General features: G+C 34.6%; 1 protein-coding gene across 1 annotated transcript; it reads right to left on the bottom strand.

Moving 5' to 3' along the window:
* Positions 1-1,991: 1,991 nt before the first annotated feature.
* On the bottom strand, positions 1,992-25,963 carry LOC111050307 (3-ketoacyl-CoA thiolase, mitochondrial). The gene is made up of 8 exons (XM_039422168.1): positions 25,670-25,963; positions 22,279-22,445; positions 18,872-19,003; positions 14,250-14,517; positions 10,020-10,165; positions 6,586-6,816; positions 3,616-3,770; positions 1,992-2,940 (listed from the first exon to the last, which is right to left on the bottom strand). The coding sequence occupies exons 1-8, from the start codon at positions 25,686-25,688 to the stop codon at positions 2,859-2,861; spliced, it is 1,200 nt and encodes a 399-aa protein (XP_039278102.1). The 5' UTR covers positions 25,689-25,963; the 3' UTR covers positions 1,992-2,858.
* Between the last annotated feature and the right edge of the window lie 1,115 nt (positions 25,964-27,078).

Below are 27,078 nucleotides of genomic sequence, written 5' to 3'. Positions count from 1 at the left end.
TTTTTGCAGTAAGTTAAAACTTCATTTTTCTCAAATAATAATACTCTAAATAAATTCCATTTAATATAGTTTAAGGCCTGGTTTCTAGAAGACTCAGTATATCTAATTGACCTAGAACCCGAGCCTGGAAGAAATAAGCATAAACCAAACTCTTGCATTCACATTTCTTCACTATTGTTTTTCATTCAAATACTATGTGGACAAGATTTATAATTTATGATTTTTTTTCTTTTTTCAGCCAATGTTGGCCGAACCCTGTCTTGTGAGATAAAGTGATGAATAACGTCTGTGATAAATTTGTTGAGGACACTTTTGTAAAAGTTTTAAGCGCAAATCTCACCGGAAAACGATGGGGACGTTTGCTGAAGTTACTGAAATTCAACTTGAAGTGTGTCAACAGCGGATTGAAACCGAGCTACCTGTGGGACATCGGTCCTGCCTTAGACTCCCAAACCATAACAAAACTAATTTGCCACCTAAAAAGTGAAAAACTGCTTTCGAATCCAATCTATGTTCTGTGCTATGAAAACGAAGTGTTCATTGTTAATCTGGAGTCAGTCGACAGGTTCTTAAACGAGTTTAAAGCCAGTTTCGTTGACTCCAGTTCAAAAACTGAACCCAAGTTGGTTGATGGTGACGTGTCAAGTCGTTTGACGTCCATTTTGAGACACAAAATTGAAACCTTTCTACACCAACACGAAAGTAATCTACTCCCACCTGACCAATCTCTTCACCTAGAATTTAACGACGATTCCGAAAGTATATTTCCTCCATCCATCTATGGGTTACTCCTAGGATATCCAGTAGTTTATTGGAACAGTTCCACGATTGATTCAAATAATCTTTCTTTCGTCCCGTTATCTGTTTACGAATTGACTATAGAAGAGGAGGAGGATGTTAATGTAAGTGAGAGTAGGAGTGTGTACAAATTTTCTGTACCCACCTCTTTAAATTTAGATAGTTTTGTTAGTGATTGGTTAAAATGGATGAGAGAATCGCTGAATGTCAACATGAGTATGTCTGTTGAAAATGTTGTGTTACCCTGTGTTCAGTTGTAATAAATATTAGAAATTGATAACAAGGACCTTTTAATCGGTATTGTCATAGCTAGTTGATTATCAAGAAATTAATTTATATGTTTTTTTAATTATAAAATAAATATTCAACCTATAAGGTAATTTATTTGGTCAAGATATAGCTTACTTCTAGCATATTTTTTGATAATTCTCTTTACTGTTTCATCCGTGATCATAGGGTATTATCAGCTTCAATTTTTCCAACAATTTACTACAGCTTATTGAGAATAAAGATGGTCTTGTCTTTTCAGAAGCCTGTTTCATAAAAATTACGCAATCTGAAAATCTTTAAATAAGGAAAAGGCGCACATATTAGACCTGGATAAGTCGGCCAGTTTTGTAACAAACTCATATGCCTAATGTGTGTGAGCTTTTTTTCTAAATTACAGGGTCTCTAATTTTGTATGAAACAGACCACAGAACTTGATTTTTTATAATCATGGAGAAAAGGTACAACACTAGTTTACAACTCAGAATATAATGTGAAGAAAATTAATAAAAAACTGCTTATCTATTCAATTCAAATCTATTTCAATTATTTTGTTCTGCCTCAATTTCCTTATAAGCCTTAACCAGCAACTAAGTATTATTATACTAATAAAATAATAATAATGATATCGAGTGACCTGGCTGGCTCAGGTCTGGTGTCAGAGTTTTCAGGTCGCAACTGATCAATTTTCAGGGCCTCTGACATGACCTAACGACTGCTTTTTCGGCAGCCGGGACCGACGGCTTAACGTGTCCATCCGAAACACGGGAGTGGCCCGAGATAAATATCTTGCCCGGGCCGGGATTTGAACCCGGGCCTCTGAATCATAAAGCCAGCATCTGATTCACTCGACTACGGCCACTCTTATTATACTAATTATATCATTTTATAATAAAAAAATGTAGTCAATAATTTCAGATGAACAGTAATTTTATAAAAATATACCTTTTAATAAAATATTCAGTACATAATCATTCAACACATTTAGGCAATCGACTGATTACTAAGGCACAGTATTTTTATAATATAGGCTGCTCAACAACAAGGAAATATAATCATGTATTAAATACTGAATTGAAACCCTATAAACATTGAGATACGGTAGTCATCCTCCAATAAATTAAAAATACATTTAAAATTAATGCAGGCTAGCTAGTAGGCGACCTTAACATCTTCAGCCGATAATAAATTTTTTTAATAAAACGGTAAATAAATTTTAAACCCTATTGCATTGGTTATCAACAGATGAAACCTTTCAAGTAAAATTGAAATCCGGTGGTTATGGTTTATCACTTGAGAACATTTCACTATGATAGTATAATATAGCAACAGACCATAGCTGTAGACTTACTGAAGGATAGTTGACTCATACTTGAGTCACTTGGGATTCACTTTCGAATGTCAGTATCCCTTATAAATAACACCAATTCCTCCCATTTGACCAATACTGATTGCAAGGTGAATCGGACAATAGACTCGTGAAGCTACAATTGTTCTAGACAGCTATTCGAAAGCACTTTGGGATATATTCTAGAGCATTCTAAAGTATATTCTAGAACATTCTAGCTTTAGAGTAAAGACCGTATTCATTCCAGCATTTTGATTTGATCCTATCCGACTCCAATTCTAATGTCTGCCACCTTTCTCCACCATTCAATAGCCACAGTAAAAGTTGTGCATACATTGAGCATATCTAGTGACAAAAATATTACACCTTACTTACAAGTAGATCAGTTCTTTTCAATTATTATGGTATTACAAAGATATATTGGAATAACCTATTTTTGCTGAGTTTACACTTTCTCGATGAGCAGAGCGATACCCTGTCCGCCTCCAATACACGCTGAGCCAACGCCCAGTTTCAGATTCTTTCTCCTGAAAAAATGAAGAAGATTGTTGAAAAATGTACATTTTGATCATTGAGGACATTCAAAGGGTGTTGCATTATTGCAGGTATAGATAATTCAATCACGAGAAAAGAAGATGAAATTGGAGAGGTGTGAGGGGAATTTATATATTAAATAAATAGATTATATTACATAAATTGAATCACTTGTGTTGGCATCCTGTGGTTGAATTAGAGATTTGAGGAAGACATCATTCTCACAATCTGGCAACACATATTTTAGAAAAGTGTAAACATAACCTTATCAATATTAATAGAAATACAAATCTCAGTAGCTTTTTTGGATTATTTTATCACAACATGTTCAACATACATGCCATTTTCAAGTGAGTTATTAAAATTTATTTAATGATTTATTGCTTGAAAATTTATTGATTTATTAAATAATTTATTGAAATCATTTGAAAATGACATGAATGTTGAAAAATGTTGTGATAAAAATTCAAAAAAGGCTACTGAGATTTCTATTTATATTACAAGTAGCCCTAAATAGAAAAGAGACAATAACCTTATCACTATTAGAGTAAGTTTGTTATATTTCAGTAAGTTTTATAGGTAGGATTTTGTTCTTGACGACAACTAATGTACATTGAAATGTATTTATTGGTGAATTAATTTATTCTTATAGTATTTGCGTTAGTTACCTGAGCTCGTGCACAATGTGCGCAGTGATTCGTGCGCCAGAAGCGCCGAGCGGGTGACCGAGGGCAATGGCTCCTCCGTTCATGTTCAGCTTCTCAGTGTCCAACTTCAGTTCTTGCTGGCAGGCCAGGGTCTGAGCACCAAATGCCTCGTTGATCTGCAACCCACAATTATTCATTCATTATTAAAAATTTGCACCACATCCTAAATTAGTATATAAAGATAGATAGACACTGTCTTGGTAAGGGATACTCGTGTTTACATAAAATTAAAAAAATCAAAATGTCCTTTTTCAACTTGTAAGTCTAAAAATGTTGTGGGAAATGAAATAAAGTTGAAAAAGTAAACTTTGTTTTTTAATTTTTGTACAGAGTGAGTCATATGTATGGGAACCCTTCAATAAGTCTAGATATAATACTGTATCTCCCAGGATAAGTTATTGGTCGAATACTCTACCTTTTGACGTACAACTGAATTTCAACTCCTCATAAGGGGGTGACTTAGGGGTTGTAACTCGAATATTTAAATGTAAACACCCATTGTGTGGTACATCATTTTAAAGGCCTTTCAAAAACAAGAAAGATGTCATCAATAAAAATGTATTATGTTACTTGTATCCAAAATGGCGGCTGATTAAAGTTTCAGTTTTTACTTGAAATTGTACTTGAAATATGAGGGGTTGAAATTCAGTTGTACGTCAAAAGGTAGAGTATTTGACTAATAACTTATCCTGATAGTTACAGTATTATATCTACAACAGTCTCCAACTTATTGAAGGGTTCCCATACATATGACTCACACTGTAAAGTGAATATAACCAAAGTGGACTAAATGGAAGCGGAAAATGTTTTTTGACATAAATTAAAACTGCAGTTACTGAATTATGATATAAGCCTCAAACACAAAAAAATTTGTGATGTTGAGTCCTGCTAAATCATTCTCCAATCAACTCATTATTGGGATGGGTGAAAATTCACACAGGACTTTCAAAAGTGACGATACGATGTAATTTTTGGGTAACATTTTGAGCATAGATTATCAAATAAAACTAAAATAATTGAGTTATTCCATTAAAATTGTAATGTATTCGAAAAAAATGATACTATCAATTGAATAACAGTAAAATGCCTAAACAATACCTTGAAACATGTATGCTCAAAATTGCATGATTACATTCGCTACGAATTGTGAAATGATCTGTTACCAATACTTTCAACTTTAGGCGCCCATATCTTACAAAATAGTAGTTCTGTGTACAGTAGACCTCGCGCTCAGTGAGTTACATTGAACTGTTGTTATGTTTTCTTAAAAATTAATGAATAATTTATCAATTTAAAATGTCTAGAAAAAATCCTAAATAAACATAGAGCTTTCTGTCCTATATCATACCGTGACGTGTCGTCCCGGAATGTGAGTGTGAGCGCTGTTATTAGGTCTGGCTGCAACTGTCTACAACGTTGATGGAAAGATACAATTTTCAAGATGCTCGATGTTTTTGAACGGGTAGTATTATAGCCAACTGTCTACTAACGTTAATGGAAAGACAAATTTTCAAGATGTTCGATGTTTTTGAACGGGTAGTATTACAGTCCACTAGACAGCTGATTTATGATGAATAATTCTATAGTTTGATTTTTACGGTAATATTGGCGTATGAAGGAGGCTCCTTTTTCCTTCCTTCTATATTATCCTTGAAATGCAAAATTTTCAAAAACCTTGTATATACGTCGACGCGCAATTTAAAAAGGAACATACCTGTCAAATTTCATGAAAATCTATTACCGCGTTTCGCCGTAAATGCGCAACATATAAATATATAAACATTAAGAGAAATGCCAAACCGTCGACTTGAATCTTAGACCTCACTTCGCTCGGTCAACTAACAAAGAACTATTTTCGTAAGGATGGTTCAGGCACGAGAAAAAATTGTAATAGCAGCGGCATAATAACAGCCGAGGTTTTCTCGTAACTCATCTACAAAGGAAATTATTTTATTTTGGTAACTTGATAGTATCCGAATCGTAAAACAAATGTTCCCAAATCTCAAATGCATATAGTGATGTCCACGTTATAATATCAGTGGAGAAAGATAGGAGAACAGTGTTGCTGATTCTCTGCCTTGCCACTTCTATAGAGAATAGCTGATGTAATATCAACTGTTCATTCTGGTTGAAAATAATCAACTATATTTTATTCGTCAAGAAAGTATAGTTTTCAATGATTGAATAATACATTTTCATAAGTTGAGATTGAATATTTTGTTAATAATGGTTATTTGTGCAACTAGTGCACAAAGTGACAGTTTGCTGCACCGAAAGAAAATTTTACGCACGAGCCGTAGGCAAGGGCGGAATGGTTTCTTGAGTGCAGCAGAGGAGCTTTGCGCACGTATTTCACATTAAATTTTCCTGTTGACATTGCTGGCGTGTATTTTGAATGCGAATTTGTTCTATCTATATTTTTTTAATAGAAAATATATTTTCAAATAAATAAAAATGAGAACTCATTAAATGATACATTTTGAGTATTATTAATTATTCATTATTTGAAATAATTTTTTTTCATTCATAAATTGATTGGTTGAAAAATTATTTAGAAATTCAGATTTACTCAAAATTATTCAAATTTTCAAATTAATTGGATTAATTTAATTTTTAATTTGAATAAATTATCGATTATTAATTTTCAATTGGATTATCAAGTAGTTTAAAATAAAATTAAAGTTGTTATCAATAACAAAATTATACAGACAAACATTTGATGGATTTCAGCCATCATTTTACCCATAATCAACCACTTTCCATTTTCAATGGTAACAGTAGGAAAAATTTAATTTCTACATTGTTGAAAAACGAACTGGCACGTTGCGGAGGTAGAAATGATAGCGCTTCTTCTTTGTCAAGAAAAGCAACACCAATGTCAATCAAATACTGCCGTGGACTCACTTTAGTGTAAATTGTGTAACAGTTTACCTCGACAATATCGACATCGTTGAGCGTCTTGCCGGCAGCCTTGACGAGACTGGCGATGGCGGGCGCAGGCCCAATGCCCATGATGCTGGGTTCGACGCCCACCACACTGTAGCCCACAAGGCGTGCCAGGGGCGTCAGCTGGTGCTTGGCTAGTGCCGCCTCGCTCGCCAGCAGCACGGCGCCCGCTCCGTCACAGATGCCCGACGCTGAGCCGGCCGTCACTACGCCGTCCTGACAAAATACATTAAAATGTCAATAAGTACATCAAAAATCATATGATAAACACTTCATTCACATGGGCTACTTAAACTATTTTAAAGTTTTTTTTTAAAAAAATAAAGGGTGCTTTAAGATTTTATATTGTTTTATTACACATAAATAGATACATAACAATTTAATCAACCTATAATAATTATAAAGGAAAGAATTGGCTTATACATGTACGGGATAGGAAATACTCGAATGACGCATCATCACGTCTCAACTACTAATCTGATTAACATGATTTTTTTCATAAAGATTCTTAATTTACCGATGACAATTATAGGCCTATTTAAGTTCTTCAAGATTTTCGTACTTCAAGTTTTTAATAATTCGATTGTATGGTAAGAAATGTTGTGGTATTTCTCCATAATTGAAAGAGTAAGACGTTGATATTGTCAATACAACTATACTTGTCCATAAATTAATTCACATCACAGAACCAGGTTTCATGGCAATACCTACCACATCTTCAGCTGATTGTTATTGTTTAAGGAACAGGAAATTCAATTTTAGGTTATTTGCTGAGGTTGTAAAAGGGAAGTAAAATGGGAAATATTAGTGGAAATATTGATGGATGAATGATTTAGAGGATGTTTTTCTATATTCTTGTATAATACAGGAAGGCTGGATCGAAATGAATCAACTCATTGCTAGACAATATGGGAGAGTTCCTTGGCTCCATTTCTGGTAACTGAATCTAGAGAATTATTATTATTGGAAGCACACGTTCAGGTACTAGTGCCTTAACCTTCCGGCAGTCGCGCTCATGTAAAAAGTACAACAGTGTCAATTTTTTTGCTGCACAAAACTATTGGATGGGGTGGTTTTAGTGAATGAGTCACCTATGCATTCCAAAACTTTCTCCCCATCACTCCACTGAGTTGCAGTATCAACCGAGCAATGGTTCAGTCTTTAGGTGCCATTTAGTCGCGACAGTGCATAAGTTGCACTGTGCATAATATAGGGAAAGACTGCATACGGGGACTGTAAACGAACCAATAACACAGAATGGCTTGCTTGGTGTACCTTATTGGATTATGAAATGGTAATCATCCAAATGTTCATAGGTTTAAAATGATCCAAGAAGATGGAAAAAGTAATTATACAATATTTATTTATTTATTTATTATTATTTATTTATTTATTCGTGAACAGAATCACAATCATATAAATATGATTAGGAAGGAACAACAGGCTTGGCCAAAATCTATTCCATTTCCAAATTTTGATAAATTAATAAAATGTCCAAAAAATAGGTTATGTTTCTACTGTAAAACGTTCAAGTTCAATTTTCGTTCAAAAATATATATAAGCTAAACATTTTGAATTAAGAGAAATTAGAACACCAAACTATATTCAAAAATAACACTTAATTATCACTTCATATTGAATTAATCAAGTTATTTTATAAAAGTTTGAACCCAAAAATACACACAACTTCTCTCACTAAGCACAGCTGTTGAATTTTGATCACAGTTTAATCACATATTAGTTAATATGTTATGACAGTAAACGTAGTACATAACACTTGGAAAATTGGATGTTGTAAAAATTACTACACGCGACTGCTCGTGTGATTGAGTAGGGCGCGACTACCGGAAGGTTAAGGGTTGTTTAAATTAGTCAAGTTTTCTTGACGTTTGTGTAAAATGAATGAAAATTGCAAACTTGGAGTCAAGTTTGCAAGAACAGAAAACTTGAATCCGCTACACCAAGTTTTATTTATTCAAGTAGATGTTGAACATGTTTGACTTTTGGATTCAACTTGAATCTTGAAGGTAAAATCCATCCTACAAATGGAAGAATGGGATGATAAAAACAGTTGGTAGGCAATGTAGAATGTATAAAAACAAACTAAATAAAAAAGTATGAAATAAAGAACAATTTGAGATTAATTAGATTTTTTACTTCAAGTTTACAAAATCTGGTGTGGCGCACTCACACAACTTTCCTTGCCGTTATGAAAATTGATCACCTGACGCTAGTGTAAAGGCGCATCTCAAGTCAAAGATCTGAGCTAGCTGGTGACAGGGCAATAACGTTGGATACACACGAGATCTGCTATCTCTTCATAGTGAATGATTTAATAGAATCAACAGTTGCCAACAGTTTGCAATTGAATAATTACATTTTCTCAAATTTCAAGCTTATTTTCAATTTTAGGTGAAAATGTTACTGTACATTAATTGCAGAGATTTTCATGCTCAATCTTTTCACTTACACACACACACACACACACACACACACACACAGACCAATACCTCTTTTTTGGACTCAGGGGACCTTAAAACAGATAGACATTTAGAAATTGGGGTCCTTAATTTTTTTCGGAAAGCAATACTTTCCTTACCTATGGTAACAGGGCAAGGAAAGTAAAAATTGCCCTTTCAACTTGAACGAAAAAAAACTTGAATTCAAGTAAGCTTGACTAATGTAAACGCAGCTTTATGCCACTTCCACACTCTTGCCAAGTGGGTACAGTCCGGGTCCTGTAGCTTTCCTATCGGGGAAGGGCCACTAGACTACAATACTACCCATTCAAAAACATCGAACATTTTGAAAATGTAACTTTCCATAAGCAACAGATGCTTTTTTGTATCTTCTCAAAAGCATCGTGTTGCATCCGAAAAGATACACATTGAGTTTTTTGGAGTTACGTCCAAAGCTGACATTCGTTCAACATGCTCTTTCAATTGTTGGTGATACGTTGCAACTCTCTCATTCATGAAGAATCTCTGTGTGTAGGAAGCTTCCTTCCCCTAGGGTCTCTAGTAGATATAAATTGTATGTTCTGAGACAACATGCGCCAGACTTCTCCACCTAACCTAACCTAACCATTAATTAGGTTAGGTTAGGTTGGATTTTAGTTAGGTTAGGTTAGGTGGAGAAGTCTAGCGCATGTTGTCCCAGAACATACAATTTATATCTACTGTCTCTGAAGCCTGATGTTTTTGCAAAGCCATGAATATTACCCAGCGAAACATACCTTGCCAACAAGCCGTTTGAAAGTCACCGAGGCAAAGCTATAGGACGCGTACTGTACAAATGATGACAAGCGCGAGAGTGTGGATGGCTACTGCTCTACCGCTCGCCTTCACTCCCCCCATACAGATGCATACATCCAGCCACTTGGCAAAAGTGTGGCGCCGGCATGATAGTCTCTGATTTACCTTTTTGAATACAAGAGGCAGCTTGCCGAGTCCCTCAAGGGTGGTCTGAGGCTTGGGGTGCTCGTCGCAGTCTACGACCAGCTCCTTCTTCTTTATGGTGACCGTCACTGGAGCCAGCTCCGCTGCGAATACTCCCGCGTCATGAGCTAAACAACAGAAAATTAAACATTTATTTAGAAAAATCGAGAATTTATTAATGGATCAATTCAGTTTTACTTATTAGTCGATTGAATTCCCATGAAGATCTTAGTAAATCTACAAAAAAGCTCTGTAAAGAATTACATTAATGGGTGAGAATTATTATTTCATACTCCCTATTTGTCTTTTTCTTTTTTCTTCTTGTCTTAATCTCCTGCCTTCCTCTTCCCCTTTGTCTTTTTTCTTCCTCTTCTTCTCATTGTAGTCTACTTATCTTCTTGTACTTCTGTCTTCTTTTTCCTATTTTTCACTTTATTCTTGTTTATGTTCTTTTCGCCACACTGCACAGAAAGCAGCTATTTTCCAGTCCCTATGTAGATCTGAAAGACATTGTTTGCAGACGACTCTTGTCTGACGTCAGAACAGGTTTCTTTCCGTCTAAGGCCAGAAAGAGTACCCTTTCAAGTGTGCTAAAACAGCTGATCAAAAAACTTTACATTATTTGAGTTTATTATTCAATACCGTAATTAAAACATTTATAATAATATCATCTTATTGTCATTTGAAAGAATAAAAAAGTATAAATTCAACCTCCCACATAATTAAACATAATCTTTTAGGTTATTTAGACAAATAGAATAAAAAATGAAAATACTTGGATAATTTCCTGATATTCAGATTACCTCAGATTTGCTAGAGCTATGATCTTCCACTATTGCTTTCGGAAGAGCTTAATAAACAATTACTATTCTCATATATATATTGTTTATTTTTCTGTGTGGCAAAAAATAGCGTTCGTACCACGGGCAAAAATGTTTTTCCGGCTCTCAATCTTTTCTAGTCCTCGGCCTACGGCCTCGAACTTGAAAACAGATTTCGAGCCGGAAAAGTCTAATTTTCGGCCCTAGGTGCGAAATATACTATTTCATTATACTCTCTTTTTGTATTTTTCTTGTTCTTCACTTGTATTTTTTTCTCCTCGTCCTTATCCTGTCTTCTTAGTATTTTTCATATTCTTCTATTCCTCTTCTTCTTCTTCTTACATCCGCTGTTATAGATGTTGTGGTTCTTCTTCTTCTTATCCCCCTCCTGCTCCTTCTTATCCCTCTCCTGTCTCCTTCTTATCCCCCTCCTGTCTCCTTCTTATCCTTCTCATTCGCCTCCTCCTCCTATCTTCTTCTTTCTTTTCTTATACCTGTTGTTGTTTTTGTAGTTCTTCAACTTCTTCTCCTCCTTCTTCTTCTCCATGTTCTGTTTAATATCGTATTAGTTTCGTCTTCTCTTCTCCTCCCAAAACTGTACTTCTTCTATCTACAAAGTAACCTACAACCTTCTACAATTAACTTTATGCCATAAACCTACCTCTCTCTCCTTCACATCATTTCCCTCTTCTCTATGACTTAGGGTTTCTCCATACTTAGCTACGCCTTGCTGAAATAGGTCCTATCTCCCAATGTTAAATCCAAGCTACGAATCTGTCCCGTTTACATACGTAGCTTGCATTTAACATTGCGCGATGGAACGTATTTCAGCGTAGCTAAGTGTGAAAAGTCCCTTACTGTAACCGGTATATCTTTCCATCATCACTGATCTAGAAGTCAGTGCTATTAAATTGATGAAATCTTATCTCGGTAATAGGTCCCAGGTTGTGGACTGGAATGGAGAATTGTCAGGCTCTGCTCCTTTACACTACGGAGTCCCACAAGGGTCAGTTCTGGGGCCTTTGCTTTTTCTTATTTCAATAAAAGTAATGACAGTCTTCAGTCTCTATATATATTATATGAGTGCTTGACGTTTGTGAAGAAAAATCTAGATTCATTCACTTTAGCTGATGAAATTCATGTTCATGTAACAAGGAGAAACCAGAATATATTCCAGTTAAGAGTCAGATTGGAGCGAACAAGTAGAAGCTTTCCCTCATCTGGTTTTAGGTTTTTTTAATATGCTACCTAACGAAATAAGGAGCCTGCCCCTTGTGACTTTCAATAGAAGGTTGAAGTCATGGTTGATCTCCAACCCCTTCTATTCTATTAATGAATTCAGGGAGGCCAACCTCAATTCGATGATTGCCAGCTCATCTGTACAGTAATATTATTTTATCTACCTATTATATTAGCAAGTTAACCACATTACTAATTTCATCTCTGAGGATTAAAACTTATTTTGCATGTACTAGTAGTTCTGTGAACAGTAGACCTCAGGCAGTATTCTTATCCACAAGTACCTGATTGAAACTATGGACCTTATGGAAATACAGCAATAGACTAGCTTCTCCACACATCTGTGTAATCACTTGTCAGCTGATTTATGATGAATAATTCTATAGTCTTATTTTTACTCTAATATTGGCGTATGAAGGAGGCTCCTTTTTCCTTTTATATTATCCTTGAAATGCAAAATTCCAAAAACCTTGTATATACGTCGACGCGCAATTAAAAAAGGAACATACCTGTCAAATTTCATGAAAATCTATTACCGCGTTTCGCCGTAAATGCACAACATATAAACATTTAAACATTAAGAGAAATGCCAAACCGTCGACTTGAATCTTAGACCTCACTTGAATGAATGAATGAATAAAAAAGGCCTTTATTTAACAAAGCTAAGAACAAAAAACAAAAAAATCATTTCATATACATAAATTAATTTTTCCTCCACCTACTGTCTAAAGTACTTACTTTACTCCCTGAAACCTAATACTAAAGTGTCACTTTTTCGCTCTCGGTAGTAAAAAACAGAAAAACTCCCTAGGGAGTAAAAGTGACTCCATTTAAATAACATGGGGAGCATCTCTATTTTGAAACTTACATTGTAATAGGTTAGAAGGTCTAAGCTCAGATGAGAAAGCATAATAGAGGTGTCAGTCATTGAGTCAACTGAATTCAATACCACAACCAGAAATTTGATTAACTCATGAAATATATGTTTGTATGATATTATATTCTTAATATTGAGATGATAAAAATTTATACAATTTTAATAATATTTTATTCTATTCAAAATACCAGCCAACAAATATTTTTGATCTGCATTCTGCAATTCAAATCTGAACCGCGTGATCTGGAGTCAGCCATTTTTGGTAGCTCAGCTGATATGATTGTTACAACTTTGGCCGATAGATAGCGCAATCAGCAGTGCCTATCAGACGACCGGTTTTTAGGTTTTAGTTTTTAGGTTATGTTGTTAGGAAACATTGTCACCAATACTTAAGTTATTAGAATGATTTAATTTGCAGTTTCTATAAAAAAATGTAGATGGAGGAAAAATGTTGTGTACATCACGAGCGAAAAATACTTTTTCTCCCTCAGGAAAATTGTTGCCCTCGGCTTCGCCTCGGGCTTCAAACTTTTTCCCTCAGGGAGAAAAAGTCGTACTTTTCACTCTAGATATACAAATAACTAATTCAAGGAAATAAGAAAACAAAACTAAGCCATTCAATTTTGGCATAACCAAGAAGGTTGTCTGCCAGGACTCGGTTATCAAATATATTTGTGAAAAATTTTAAAATATTAAGAGAAAAATATACACTAAAAATAAATACGTATATACTGTTAACAAAATCAATAATGCCAACAATCATAAAACAATAAACTCAATAATAAATAATCAAACCTAATTAAAACAAAACTTCAATAATTAAACTCTAGCACCATATTATTTCTTATCTTCAGGGGCATCCCTCAAAAAAGCAACAAACCTATTCCAATCACTACCATTTAGCCATTGCATGACGTCTAGTTCAGAGAGCCGATTTTTCCCCAACCAAAATCTACGGACACCCCCCAGAATAGGGCAGACTCCCACAAAATGTACCGTATCCTCTCTCTCTCTCTCTCTCTCTCTTCTGTTACACAGAGAGCACATCCACTGCGTTTCTTCTCTCCCGTGAAGAGAGAATTCTCTCCCTCACTTCGCTCGGTCAATTATAATTATTTCCAAAGACTAAGTTTAGTGCATTCTGTGATAATAATTCAAGTTGATAATATATTTGTTATTGTAATAATATGACTTATCTGTAAATTGACCTAGCCTAATGTACGTAGTGTATTTTTTGGCTGAAATAAATCATTGTTCATTCTTTCATCAAGTTACCTTTCTTCCAGTTCTGCTGCGACCGGAGCGCAAACTGATCCACCCTGTCTCGTGTGATCTTGTACTGGGCAGCCAGTTTCTCAGCAGTCAGCGCCATGGGGAGACCACAGTAAGTGTCAGTGAGTCCCAGCCACAGGCTGTCCTCCAGTTCGCACTTGGCACTGAGCGGCAGGCCACCGAATCGCAGACCGCGCACCGTGTGAGGCGCTTGGCTCATGTTGTCCACGCCCCCGGTTAGGACCACCTCTGAGTCGCCACAGATTATGTTCTGCAAACAAAGTTCACAAATAATTACAAAAATTGCGTCTATACACATTTGCTGCTACCATAATTCTTAACTCCTGATTGTATTTAATTGTTGTACTAGTAGTTCTGTGAACAGTACAAAGTTAGTAGACAGAAGGTTGATCACTCACAGGTGTAAGATTCAAGATGGTGGGGGAACGCCAGCGTGACGTCACGTGTAGTAAAAAAGTGATAGAGTAACCACATAGAGCATACAGTTTATTCACTGCATCTTCAAATACATCGTCGTTTAATCCCCTCAAGATTGACCTAGAACTTTAAAAATGACCATACTTATAGCGAATGAATCACCGATTCTAATGATAATGTTAAATATTTTAAGTTCATTTATCTTATATGAATAAAATGAAGTTGAACATTTTTCAAGAATCGAAAAACGTGATATGAAAGAGTTAATAAGCTGGAAAAGCGTTAGTAGACAACGTTATACTATTATAATTTCAGATTAATCCATAAAACAATATTGAGAAACCAATGCATTGCAATAAACTGATACCAATAAATCCAAAGCATTGCATTCATATAAATGCATTGAACACATGCTGGTATCGAGCACATGTTCTACGAGAATCAAAATATCTCATCCCCGAAATTCACAAGCTGATGTATAGCCAAACTACAAAATATATAAATAATAATAATAATAATAATAATATTTTATTTATTCAATACAGTATCAAACAATACAATTGAATATCGTCATTAAAATGAACTTATACCTAAAAAAAATACTAATTTTCATGTTATACATAATATCACAGGCTATAGTCACAGTTTACAGTCTTGTATCAGTCATATTTTCAACATAGTAATATTTAACATCGTTATTTTATAATATATTCACAGCCTAAATATGATTGTCACATAAAAAGTCATTAACACTATAAAAACATTTGTTAGAAAGGTAACTGTATAAATCTGTTTTGAATGTTTTGTTTCTATGATCATTTCCCAATGTAACTGGTCTTTTTTTCAAACATAGCTAGCCTATGAGGTTGCACAGTCAAATCATTTCTATTCCTTGTATTGTGAGAGTGTACCTGTGCATGAGTCACAAATCTATCAATATTTTTTACAACATACAATATTGTTTTAAAAATAAAAATGCACGGTACTGTTAATAAGACATTTTCTTAAAATATTCTCTACAAGGATGATTAACCCCAGCCCGCCAAGTACCTAATAGCACGCTTTTGTAGTACAATATCTTGTTAATATTCTGTAATGTTGTGCTACCCCAGAGCTCTATACATATGAAATATGAGAGTAAATCAGTGCATAATATAATGTTTTTGCTGTTTCATTGGGCACATACCTAACCATGTTCCTTAATACAAACAGATTACTACTGATTCTAGTGGCCAATTCATCAGTATGCACATTCCATGAGAGATCCTTGTCTATCATTAACCCCAGTAGGTTTGCTTCTGTTACATTTTCAACCATTGAATCGCCAATACTAATCATAGGCTGGAAGAGATGATTTTTAGACCCAAATTGAATACACTTACTCTTTTGCGGGTTCACTGCCAATTTTGACTCATTATAATATTGTGCAACCAAATTTGTTTTAACTTAGCTTCTACCTCAAGATCATTCAAGTTTTTGTTGTTGAACATCAATGATGTATCGTCAGCGTAGAGTGTAATATTCAAACCTACTGGGACTGAGGCTTGCACATTGTTAGTGTAAAAGACAAAGAGCAATGGGCCTAAAAGAACCCTGTGGCACCCCTCTTGTAACACTCAATCGCATCGATTGAGCTACATGAGACTGAGATTCAACTGTAACAAATTGAAACCTATTTGTCAAATAGGACTTGATTAGACAACTACAGATTCCTCTTATTCCAATATTTGAAGCCTATCAAGAAGTATGTCGTTATCAACGCTATCAAGGCCTTTGAAAGATCCATGAATGTACCCGATAAAAGTTTCCCTTATCGCCTGTTCAATAACATTCTCAACAAAAGTGACCGCTGCAGTAATTGTCGACCTACCTTTTACAAAACCATTTTGACAAGCTGAATTAAATCAAATTTTTCGAGGTAAGTCATTATCCTGGAATAATTAGTTTCTCAAATACCTTTGACAGAGATGGAAGAATAGAATAGGTCTATAATTTTGTATATCAGTTCTAGCACCTTGTTTAAACAAGAAAATACGACCTAGAAGATGGAGAAACCTTAAGGGTTTGAAAGGGTTGGTTAGGAGGTAGAGTTTTTGCTTTTAAATGGTAAAATGATTGTATTATTTAAATGTTTTGATAATTATTGTAAAGCAGAAACAGAAAGCTTGCATGTCGGAATATGTTTATGTTATATAATTTTTGACTATACATCACCGTATGATTTTCAAGAATGCGATAATCTGCCTACTCTGTACTACAGTCCACGTCATGGCTGCAGTTCCCCCACTCCAATTGCATGTCAACTTGAATACTATAGATGAGTGACCAACCATCTGTCTACTAGCTTTGTGAACAGTAGACCTGTCTTGTCGTGTCGGAAAGATATCGGTTTAAAAACGACCAATGGCATAGCCACCTCTAATACAAGGCCGCGGCCTACGATATTGCAACGTCGCAGTGTAGGCCTACAATGCCTACATGACTACAATGAAGACTCATCCTGAGTATTTATATATTTAATCTGTGTATTTATATATTTTGTATTTTGCAATGGCTACATGTAGTGTAGCCTACATGATTGGTGAAAAAGATCAGCTGGTGTTTTTTTTTTAATCTTTTTCAACAATCATGTATTAGATTCTAGTCCTACACTGCGACGTTGCAATATCGTAGGCCGCGGCCTTGTATGCTATGCCAATGGCTGTTTGGGTTGGTGTATCGACAATGCTAATCATCTGTTCTAAACAACTACTATCATCAAAAGTTGACTGAGTTGAAAGCAGAGAAAGGTCGGGTGAAAATACTATGTTACTTTCAGTTCGGTATCAATAATTGTATGCTTCATTGCATGCAATTAACTAGTGGTTCTGTGAACAGTAGACCTCGCGCAGTTATAAACCACAGCCTCCTCTTATACTGAGAAGTAAATCCTGTCTGAATGTCGCGCCGGCAAGATTTCGGCGTGAAAACGATAACGGCTGTTGGGGTTGCTGTATCAGAGATGCTAACATCAAAAGCTAATCTTCTACAAGACATACTGGCAACAGGTCAGCCCGAGTTGAAAGCAGAGAAAGGTCGAGATGTTATTTTAGTTATTAATTGCATGGAATCAAAAGTGCATTTAAATGTGCATAAAAATTGCATGCGATGAGGCATGCAATTAATAGTCCACACAACACCTGATTTTTTACCAAGTTACATTGAGATATCAATTGTATGCAATGACGCATGCAATTAATAATCCACTCGACAGCTGATTCAAGATAAATAATTCTATAGTCTGATTTTTTCGGGAATATTGATACGGCGTTAAGCCCGCTCCAGACGCTCAAGTTTAGCTTCAGTCTTTTGCTCAAGCAAAAGTCGGAGCATGTAAGTCGTTGCGTCTGGACGGTAAAACGGGTGGGTCTTCAAGCTTAAGTCGTCAAACTTAAAATGTATCGGCCGGCAATCTTTTTCCATCAAACCGTCCGTCTTTTGTAGTAGCGCTGCATGTGAGTCTATGCATCGTTCAACGACCATACAGTGCTTCGTTCAGAGCCACGTTCACTCACCGGTCTCATCGTTCACTCACCGATCAGTGGCTTTGAACGCAACCATTCATGTTAAGCTGCGTGCAGTCTCTTGCGCACCGAACATGCGCATTTTGTTTTCCATCAGCTGATGCTAAGCTTATTATACATGTATCTTACCGTTACTGTACAAATACAATTATAAACAGCTGATGAAAAGCAAAATGAATAATATGTTGATGGCGCAAGTCTGTTCACAAATTACTATTTGAAGAGTAAGTGTAAAGTTATATTATTTATTAAGTTAAGTTTTGCTTGTTTTGAACTGTCCTTTAGTTCTGTTCAGTGATGCTCCTGCAATGCGAACGTGACCTTGTCATCAAGGTCTTTGCATGCAGTATTTTATTTCGTGCATTAATTATGGTGTATTTTTGTAAAACAGTGTAGCTGTGCTAGATTACATTTCATCATCCTATAATGAGAATTAATACAATTAGTATTATCAGCAAATTTCATATTTATTCGGTTAAAAAGTTGTCTTAAGTATTGTTTTGTTATTCTTATTTGCTATCTTTTTTTTAGTTTTGTGCGCTGTACTGTTGTTGTAAATTGGTTGCGAAATAAAAGAATCTTATCTTATCTTATCTTATCTTAAGTAAGCAGTCTGCAGCCTACCTGAGCTCCATTAACGACTGCCTGGAATCCAGAGCCGCACAGCCGGTTGACTCCCAGCGCCGGTCGCTCGATGGGGATGTTGGCTCTCAGTGACACGTGACGAGGCAGGAAGATGCCGTCCACCGATGTGTTCTATAAAAACAAACAAGCACATTACAAAACACTCAAATACTAGCCTGAACTGTGGATTGACATTATTACACACTCAATGAAAGGTTGATCTATGAATTCGATTGGATATAATTACAGTCATCATTAATAGAAATTATATAATATATTTAGTGAGGTCCACGTTATAATGGGAGTGAAGAAAGATACGAGAACAGCGATGCCGATTCACTGCCTTCTATAGAGGATAGCTGATACCAGGATATCTGATACGATTTCAACTGTTCATTCTTGTTAAAAACGATCAATCATATTTTATTCGTCAGCAAATTAAATTTACCAATGGTTACTGGTTAGATAGTAAATTTTCATGATTGAAAGTTGATTATATATTTTTTAATGATTTCAAATTTATTTATTGCACACTCATATACATAAATCAAACAAAGCTCAACATGACAACACAATCCAACCAAAATGTAATAATAATAAACGGTAAGTGAAAAAACCACTGGCATAAGATGACTCTTGTTCGCCAGTGGGAGTAGGAGATAAAATTATAATACGCTTAAATTGATTTAGCACAGAAGCAAATATTTATACAGAATAGTAAATTATGAAACGAAGAATCGAAAAAATAATAATAATTTTATTATTAATTTGAATAATTAATGACAAATGTTTATCATTGAGATAAAATATTTTGTTATTTAATTATATTAATATATTGTTTAAAAAAATGTGACAACGTTGTGGAGCTAGAGGAGAATAGTGTTATCTGCTTTGTTGAATGATAGACAAGGATGGCGACATCAATGTTGATCAAATACTGCCATTATAACGGGAACCCACTATAATTTGTCTTTTGAAAATGTCATTGTACAATATTTGGTAGAAGAGTAGTTTTGTACTAAGGGTCAAAACATCGTAGAGCAACAAAGGTGGATGGTATCAGAAAAGGTAAACTACTGAGAGTGTTAAACAACTATAATAGAGAAAAGAGATATCCTGTGGCATATAGAGTTTATGTTCTAAATTTAACTGTTTGTTCAGGCCGATAGTTCACGTAATCTCAGCCCAACAAGATAGTAATAATAGACTATAATTGGTTTGAACAAAAAATAACATTTTAAACATAAACGCCATATATCATGGTATATCTCCTTATGCTATCTCTACTCTATGCTACTATTTTCGAAAGTTGTAATTAAACAGCCGTAAAATGACGTCATTGCATTGTCATTGTCGTAGGATTCGTACATTACTTCTCCTGTCATTGCTCCCGTTGGCATTATTTCAAATTCCAATATGATAAGCGTACGTGCAACTGAATGCCAATTCCTCTTGCAATAGTAAGATTCACTTATAACAGTCAGCATTCCTTATTCGCAGATATCAGTAATGTTTGAAATTGAAATTGATTTATTGTCTCTTCAAAATAGATACATAATTTACATACACTATAATATTATCAACAATAAAGTTTAATAACGGGAAGTACACTATAATATTATCAACAATAAAGTTTAATAACGGGAAGTTTGTGTCCCGTACAAAGCTGTTTGAAAAAATCTCATAGTAACAAAATGTGATCAATTGGATTATGATAAAAGAGCTGCAAATGAAAACATATATACAAATAAGATTGCAACAGCTTGCTTTTATAGAAGGACCTACATTATGTTTTAATTATTATATTTATATAGGCCTAATATTGTATTAATATCATAATATATTTGGATACAACAATAATAATACAAAACGGGTAATGAGTAAACTTGTGAACAATCGAGAACATAATTTAAGAATTTAATGAAATGTGATTTTTGAATCGAAATAATTTAAAATGTATTAAATGAACCGGTATTTTAAGTTGTTATTTATTCAATTTTCAGCAATAAACTATAGTGAGGTCCACGTTATAGTGGCAGTATTTATTTAATTGAATGAAAAAGACTGAGAAATTGTCAAAAACCACTGATTTATTGATAATTAGAAAGACCGGTTTCGGTTATTACACCATTGTCAATCTCTGATAAACATTGGTGATATTTGATTAACATTGGTGTTGCTATCCTTGTCTATCATTCGACGAAACAGATAGCCATATCCTTTTCTAGCCCTGCAACATTGCCAGATCGTTTTTCAACAATGTAGAAATGTCCCATTTCTCTTGGGGTCAGCCCTCCTAATCCTTTTCCGTCATTTTGAGAGATGTTGAAATAATTTAGGCTCTAACTCCATCGTCCTTTTAGCCTTGGAGATTGTAGGCTACCCATGCAGGTTGTCGGCGGTCTACCAGGGCGTCTCCTAGGTTGTTCAATTTCCATAACGAGTCTAGTCATGTGATCTTCTTTACGTCTTAAAACGTGCCCGTACCAGCGCAAGCGATTTTCCTTTAGCTTATCGGTTATATTTGCTACTTTGAATGATCCTCTTAGGTGTTTATTCCTGGCTTTGTCTTTCAGGGTTACACCTCCCGACCACGATGAAGCATCTTCATCTCTGTAACATTGATTTATTGTTCATCTGATTCCGCGTAGCCCAAAATTTAGATCCGTACATTAAAACTGGCCTAATTGTTCTCTTATAGATGATTCCTTTGACCTCGACGGGCATCCTTGCATTTGATAAAATATCGGGGCACCGAGCTTTGCTCGTTATTTTTATTTATTGATAAACAGAACACAATTCTCTAAAATGATCGTGTTTATATTTCACAGCTGGATATACGTCATCTTATGAATTTCGCGGATGCGATATTTTGATTTTTCACCTACTCACTTTTTTACTATCAACAGCTGTTTCAGCCAAGGATGAATTATCCTTTTAATGTCGTTCAGCGAGTTTTCCCAAGGATGAGACCTAGAGCAATCGAATCTTTATATCATGAACCTACTATGTTCCAAATTTCGTGAAAATCGTTAGAGCCTTTTTCGAGATCCGTTAAACATAAATAACCAGATATAAAAATAACCAGATATATAAATACAGAAATTGCTCGCTTAATATAATAGGATATATCTTCTACACGAATAAAACATAATTGATTATTTTAATCAAGAATGAACAGTTAATATTACATCAGATATACCGGTATCAGCTGTCCTCTATAAAAGGCAGTGAAGAGTGAATTGACAACGCTGTTCACCTATCTTTCTCCACTGCCATTATAACGTGGATCTCACAATAAGGACATTTCGCCAGATACAAATGAGTCGATTATTCCAAAATTATAATTTTACGACGATGATCTTTGATTGATTTATTGATAATGATCGATCGATTGAGTGACTGACCGAGAGCACATTTCCGACAACGACCGAGTCAACCATTTCGGGCTTGCAGTTGGCTGCCTCCAATGCAGCTTTGGCTGCAACCAGCTGCAGTTCGGCTGCACTTGTCTTCACAAACTTGCCGCCATACGTGCCGAACGGAGTTCGCTTGGCCGCTACTATGAACACACCTGAACAACAAACAAACAAATAGCAAAATTAGAACAGAACAAATAATACATTTTTAAGGAGGTATTTAGATTTGTAGTCTTCTTCTTCACATAATCATTCAAGGATTAGGCATATTTGCTTGCTCCGACTCACAATTGATACCTATTTATATAAAATGTTAAGTTATACATATTAAAGAAGTTATACATCACCTCTTGAAAGATGTATCACAATTGGCAACCGTTTGTCCAAGAGAATCGACTTATTTGAACATTCCAATATATTCAAAAATAAAATAAAATCTTTGCAAGAAGCCAGATAAGAGATTATTGACACTTTTGATATGATTTATACATTAATTTATTGATCTTCATTGACATCTACCATATACGAAGGTTTAAGCCGTTCTGTTGCACATAAAATTGCCTATTATTATTAATAATTATTTCAATGAGGTATTTTGATCTGTTTTAATAGAAATCTCTTTAAAACAAATAACTTCTTTCACAGATTCTTGGAAAAGGATATCAGAATATTCTTGATAAATTAACAATCCACCGAACGGGTAGTAGAAGGAGTACGGTACTACTAATTAATAGGAGTTCAGCAATAGGCTGCCTGCAGGGGTAAACCAGTTGGATTACAGACTGTTCGAGAGAATTGTGACCGGTTTCCTGAGAGCCTATGATATCCAGGATTTTCTGAACAATGTCCTGTCTCAAATGCTATCTGGTGAGAGTGCCATCAAGTTGAAGAGGGAAGCCTTGAATGATATTTTTTATTGCGGACTAACCGTTAACCCGTGCTCCGCAATGTCTAATTGATAACTTGAAAAACTGAAAACTTGACGTACCGTAATGAAGAAATCTTAAAGAATTGAAAATAGGCCTGTAACCATGCTCGGAGAATTGAGAATCTATATATTATGCAAAATTTCAATATGCAAAAGTTAATCAGTCCAGTAGTTCAGACGTGATGATGCGTTATTCGCTGATTTCCTATCCCGTACGTGTATAAGCCAGTTCTTTCCTTTATTATAGTATAGACTAGCCGTCAGGCTCGCTTCGCTCGCCATATCCGTCTAGCCAGGGGGCTCCGCCCCCTGGACCCCCGACTGGATCGTCCGAGGATGAGATCAGCAGGCTCGCTTCGCTCGCCTGCATTTTTCATTTGAGCATTTTCATTTGAGCATTTTTCATTTGAACGGATATGGCGAGCGAAGCGAGCCTGACGGCTAGTAATATAATATTCCCAGGAATAGCTCTGATTGAAGTAGCAGTGCCCAATCAATTTTTCCGCGATAAATGCATTTAAATCTTCAACTTGGTGCCAACCTAACAAAGTCAACTCAACTTAATGCCAACCTGACAAAATTATTAATTTAGTTGCAGATTATAGTTCTATAGTAACATATGATATGGAAATTTCAATTATAATTAAGAGATTGGGAGAAGAAGAATATACATGCTAAAAGACGAACTTTAAACCCTTAAAAACAACCCTTAGAGTTAAAATATTGCCAAAATATTTCTTAGTGCGCCTCTAAAGGGCCAACTGAACATACCTACCAAATTTAAACGTTTTTGGTCCGGTAGATTTTTAGTTATGCGAGTGAGTGAGTGAGTCAGTCAGTCAGTCAGTGAGTGCCATTTCGCTTTTATTATAGTATAGATAGATGATGCCCGCATGAGGTTTTTGCTTGTGCGTGGTTAATGGAAAGTGTGTTGGTGAATTGATGAGATGATCAAATGTCCATGCCATCGGCGGGATTCGAACCCACGAACCTGACAGTGCTAGAAGACCGCAGGTTGTAACGCTCCTTACCACTATAGTGAGGTCCACGTTATAATGGCAGTGGATAAAGATAGAAGAATAGCGATGCCGATTCTCTGCATTAATTAATTATATTTCTACTCTGTCAAAAACATAATTGGCATCGTTGTGGACCTAGAAAAGGATAGTACCACCGGCTTTGTCGAATGATAGACAAGGATAGCAAAACCAAAGTTGATCAAATACTGTCATTATAACGTGGACCTCACTATAGATGAACCCGGCCGGCAAATAAATTTTTGATTTGAATATGATCAGTCATCAATTAGTGTTTTTAGTTTCATTTAAGAGAATAATTTTCGAATTCAAAGAGGGATAATAAAATCAACAGTAAGCCTTCGAAACCAATCAATATTCATCTATGAATAAGACAATCTGTAACTTACTCTACCATAATTAAATTTCAACTGCAACTATTTTACCTATTTAACTTAGATGGGAGGGTTTAAAATAGTGAAATAATCATCAACTAAAATTCTAATAGATTTACTTCAACCTAAATAATAAAACAAAAGTGGATATACAAGTATTAAATTGTAATACAACTTGAATTGGTCTGTCTTTTATATTAGATGTGAATAACACTAAGCTAATTTGATTTAATTGAAATTATAAATAGCCTACATGTTTTTATTTACAATTTAATGATATAACTCAGGAAGCTTTTCCAATTGTCACAGGTTGCTTTATTTCTAAATAAAAAAAATACAGAAGCTATCTTAAAATTAATATTTTAAAAATAAACTACAAAAATAATTTATTGATGTAAAATTCAAATAGAATCCAATAGCAAAGGCTTGAGTTTCAGAGTAGAAATACCATATAAAACGAAATTTGAATTTTACTGTAAACCCCATTGAAACCTGGATTCAAAATTATGAAGAATTGAATTAAGTTCATACATGATCTTTAGTGTAAATCATTGAGGAAATTTCAAGTTGATACTTGAACAAATAAAAATTCCCAGTTATAACAATAGTTCCTGATTTTGCGTTAAAATATTTTTATGTGTTTTTAGATTTAAATTATACAAAGTTTGATGTTATATAAATTTTTGCTCTTACTTGATAGCCTAAGTTACAAGAAGATAAGACAAGAATTCCAGCCCTAGTATACAGGCTAACTTTTAAAACTGAGAACAAGAGTAATAAATAAGGCTAAGCTGTAGTTTGTCATACAGCAATTTCATTTAAACTATTTTATTGATGTTTTAATTTTAAAAATAATAATCTTTATTAATTTGTTCTCAAAGTCAAAGGCTAGAAGTTTAACTTTCATGTACACCGTACCGGCATGAAATACCGTATATATAAGCAAAAGTCGAGATTTTCTTACACATTTATTTTAAGACAAGCTCAAGTAAATGATGAATTATCTTATTTGATTGATAATTAATTTGTGATTTACTAACCTTTAGTAAGAGAAGTCATTTCTGCTGTTGATGCTGGGCAAAACTATCAACTACTATACAAGAATTCAAAACGGGTTATGAATGTGCAGTGTAACAAGTTTCAACTGATAAATAACAACTCTGTTGATAAATAATTGGATGATTAACAAGAACAAGACTGACTAGTGAACAAAAATAGCTTCGTCACTGGTGAAAGTTCATTCGGTTTTGATTGCAAACCAATTGAAATCCTTTATCAGAACCTCAAGTTTGAACATAAACATAACCTATTAATTATTTGGAAGATAACGTTGGAAGTTGCATTAAATTGTGAAATAGTTCCATCATCTAAATTACAAATATAGAATGTAAAAACAATTAAAAAACTCAATTAATGAGAATAATTGTTTAGTCTGCCAGCAAAAATGATAACTTCCGCATACTTATAAAAATATCATTGAAGTTTCGACATTAGAACAGATTCAAGTGGCAGTCGCTTCCAAAGGCGGGTTGGCACAAATCCATTTGGTTAGCCGCTCAACTCACAAGTCAGAATTGAAATAAATTAATTCAAATCAATTAATAAAATAATGAGATTATGCTGATTATATTATTTATTTTAATCTCATGGATTGCTTCAAAGCTCAATTTATCCATGTTCAATATAATTAATCCAATTTATATCAGTGTCTTCTCTTCCACAAGCTCAGACAGACAACGTGCGATTGTAGCAAAAATTACATTTTTTACTTGAAATTATTTATTTTTAATTAATTTTTTTCTAAATCGATAATTTTTATGATTATTTGTATTTATTGTGTGATTTATTTATTTAAATAGGCTGGTACCAATTGCAAAAATTCAATAAAAATCACTCATTTCCTCAATTTGATTACAGGACTAACATGGTAGGTACGGTACCTACTTTGGCAAAAAATTATCATTCCATAAAAGGCATAATTTCTGAAGAATTTTTCATGATAAAATATTGATTCCTATTTAAGAGGAAAACTTTTAAGATTAACCATTTTTTGCCTTGTGTTGTCAGTCTGTCCGCTTTGATAATATTCTCAGAATATTACGGAAGTGCCGTATTGACAACTATTTTTCTCCAATTCAGGTTTGTCTTACATTTGGTTGATACCATACCTTTCAAAATATATTATTATTCATTATGAATTTCATAGGTAGCAAATTTCTTTAACAAGACCACAAATATATTCAATCCTTCACTAATTATTATTTTCTCAAGTGTATTTGAGGGAAGGTGTCTACATAGATCTCAAAATGATTATCTTATGAAGAGAGAAAGGATGGAATATCGAAAAATAAGTCACAAGATGGATTAACTGGATAGAGCCCTTCAAATAAAGAGAATAAAGAAAGAGTGTATTTCAGAGTGTAAAAGATGAAGTGAATCAGAGGAGAAG

Source organism: Nilaparvata lugens, chromosome 2 (assembly GCF_014356525.2).
Source record: "Nilaparvata lugens isolate BPH chromosome 2, ASM1435652v1, whole genome shotgun sequence".
Classification (NCBI taxonomy): Eukaryota; Metazoa; Arthropoda; class Insecta; order Hemiptera; family Delphacidae; genus Nilaparvata; species Nilaparvata lugens.
This window is presented reverse-complemented; position numbering and strand designations above follow the sequence as displayed.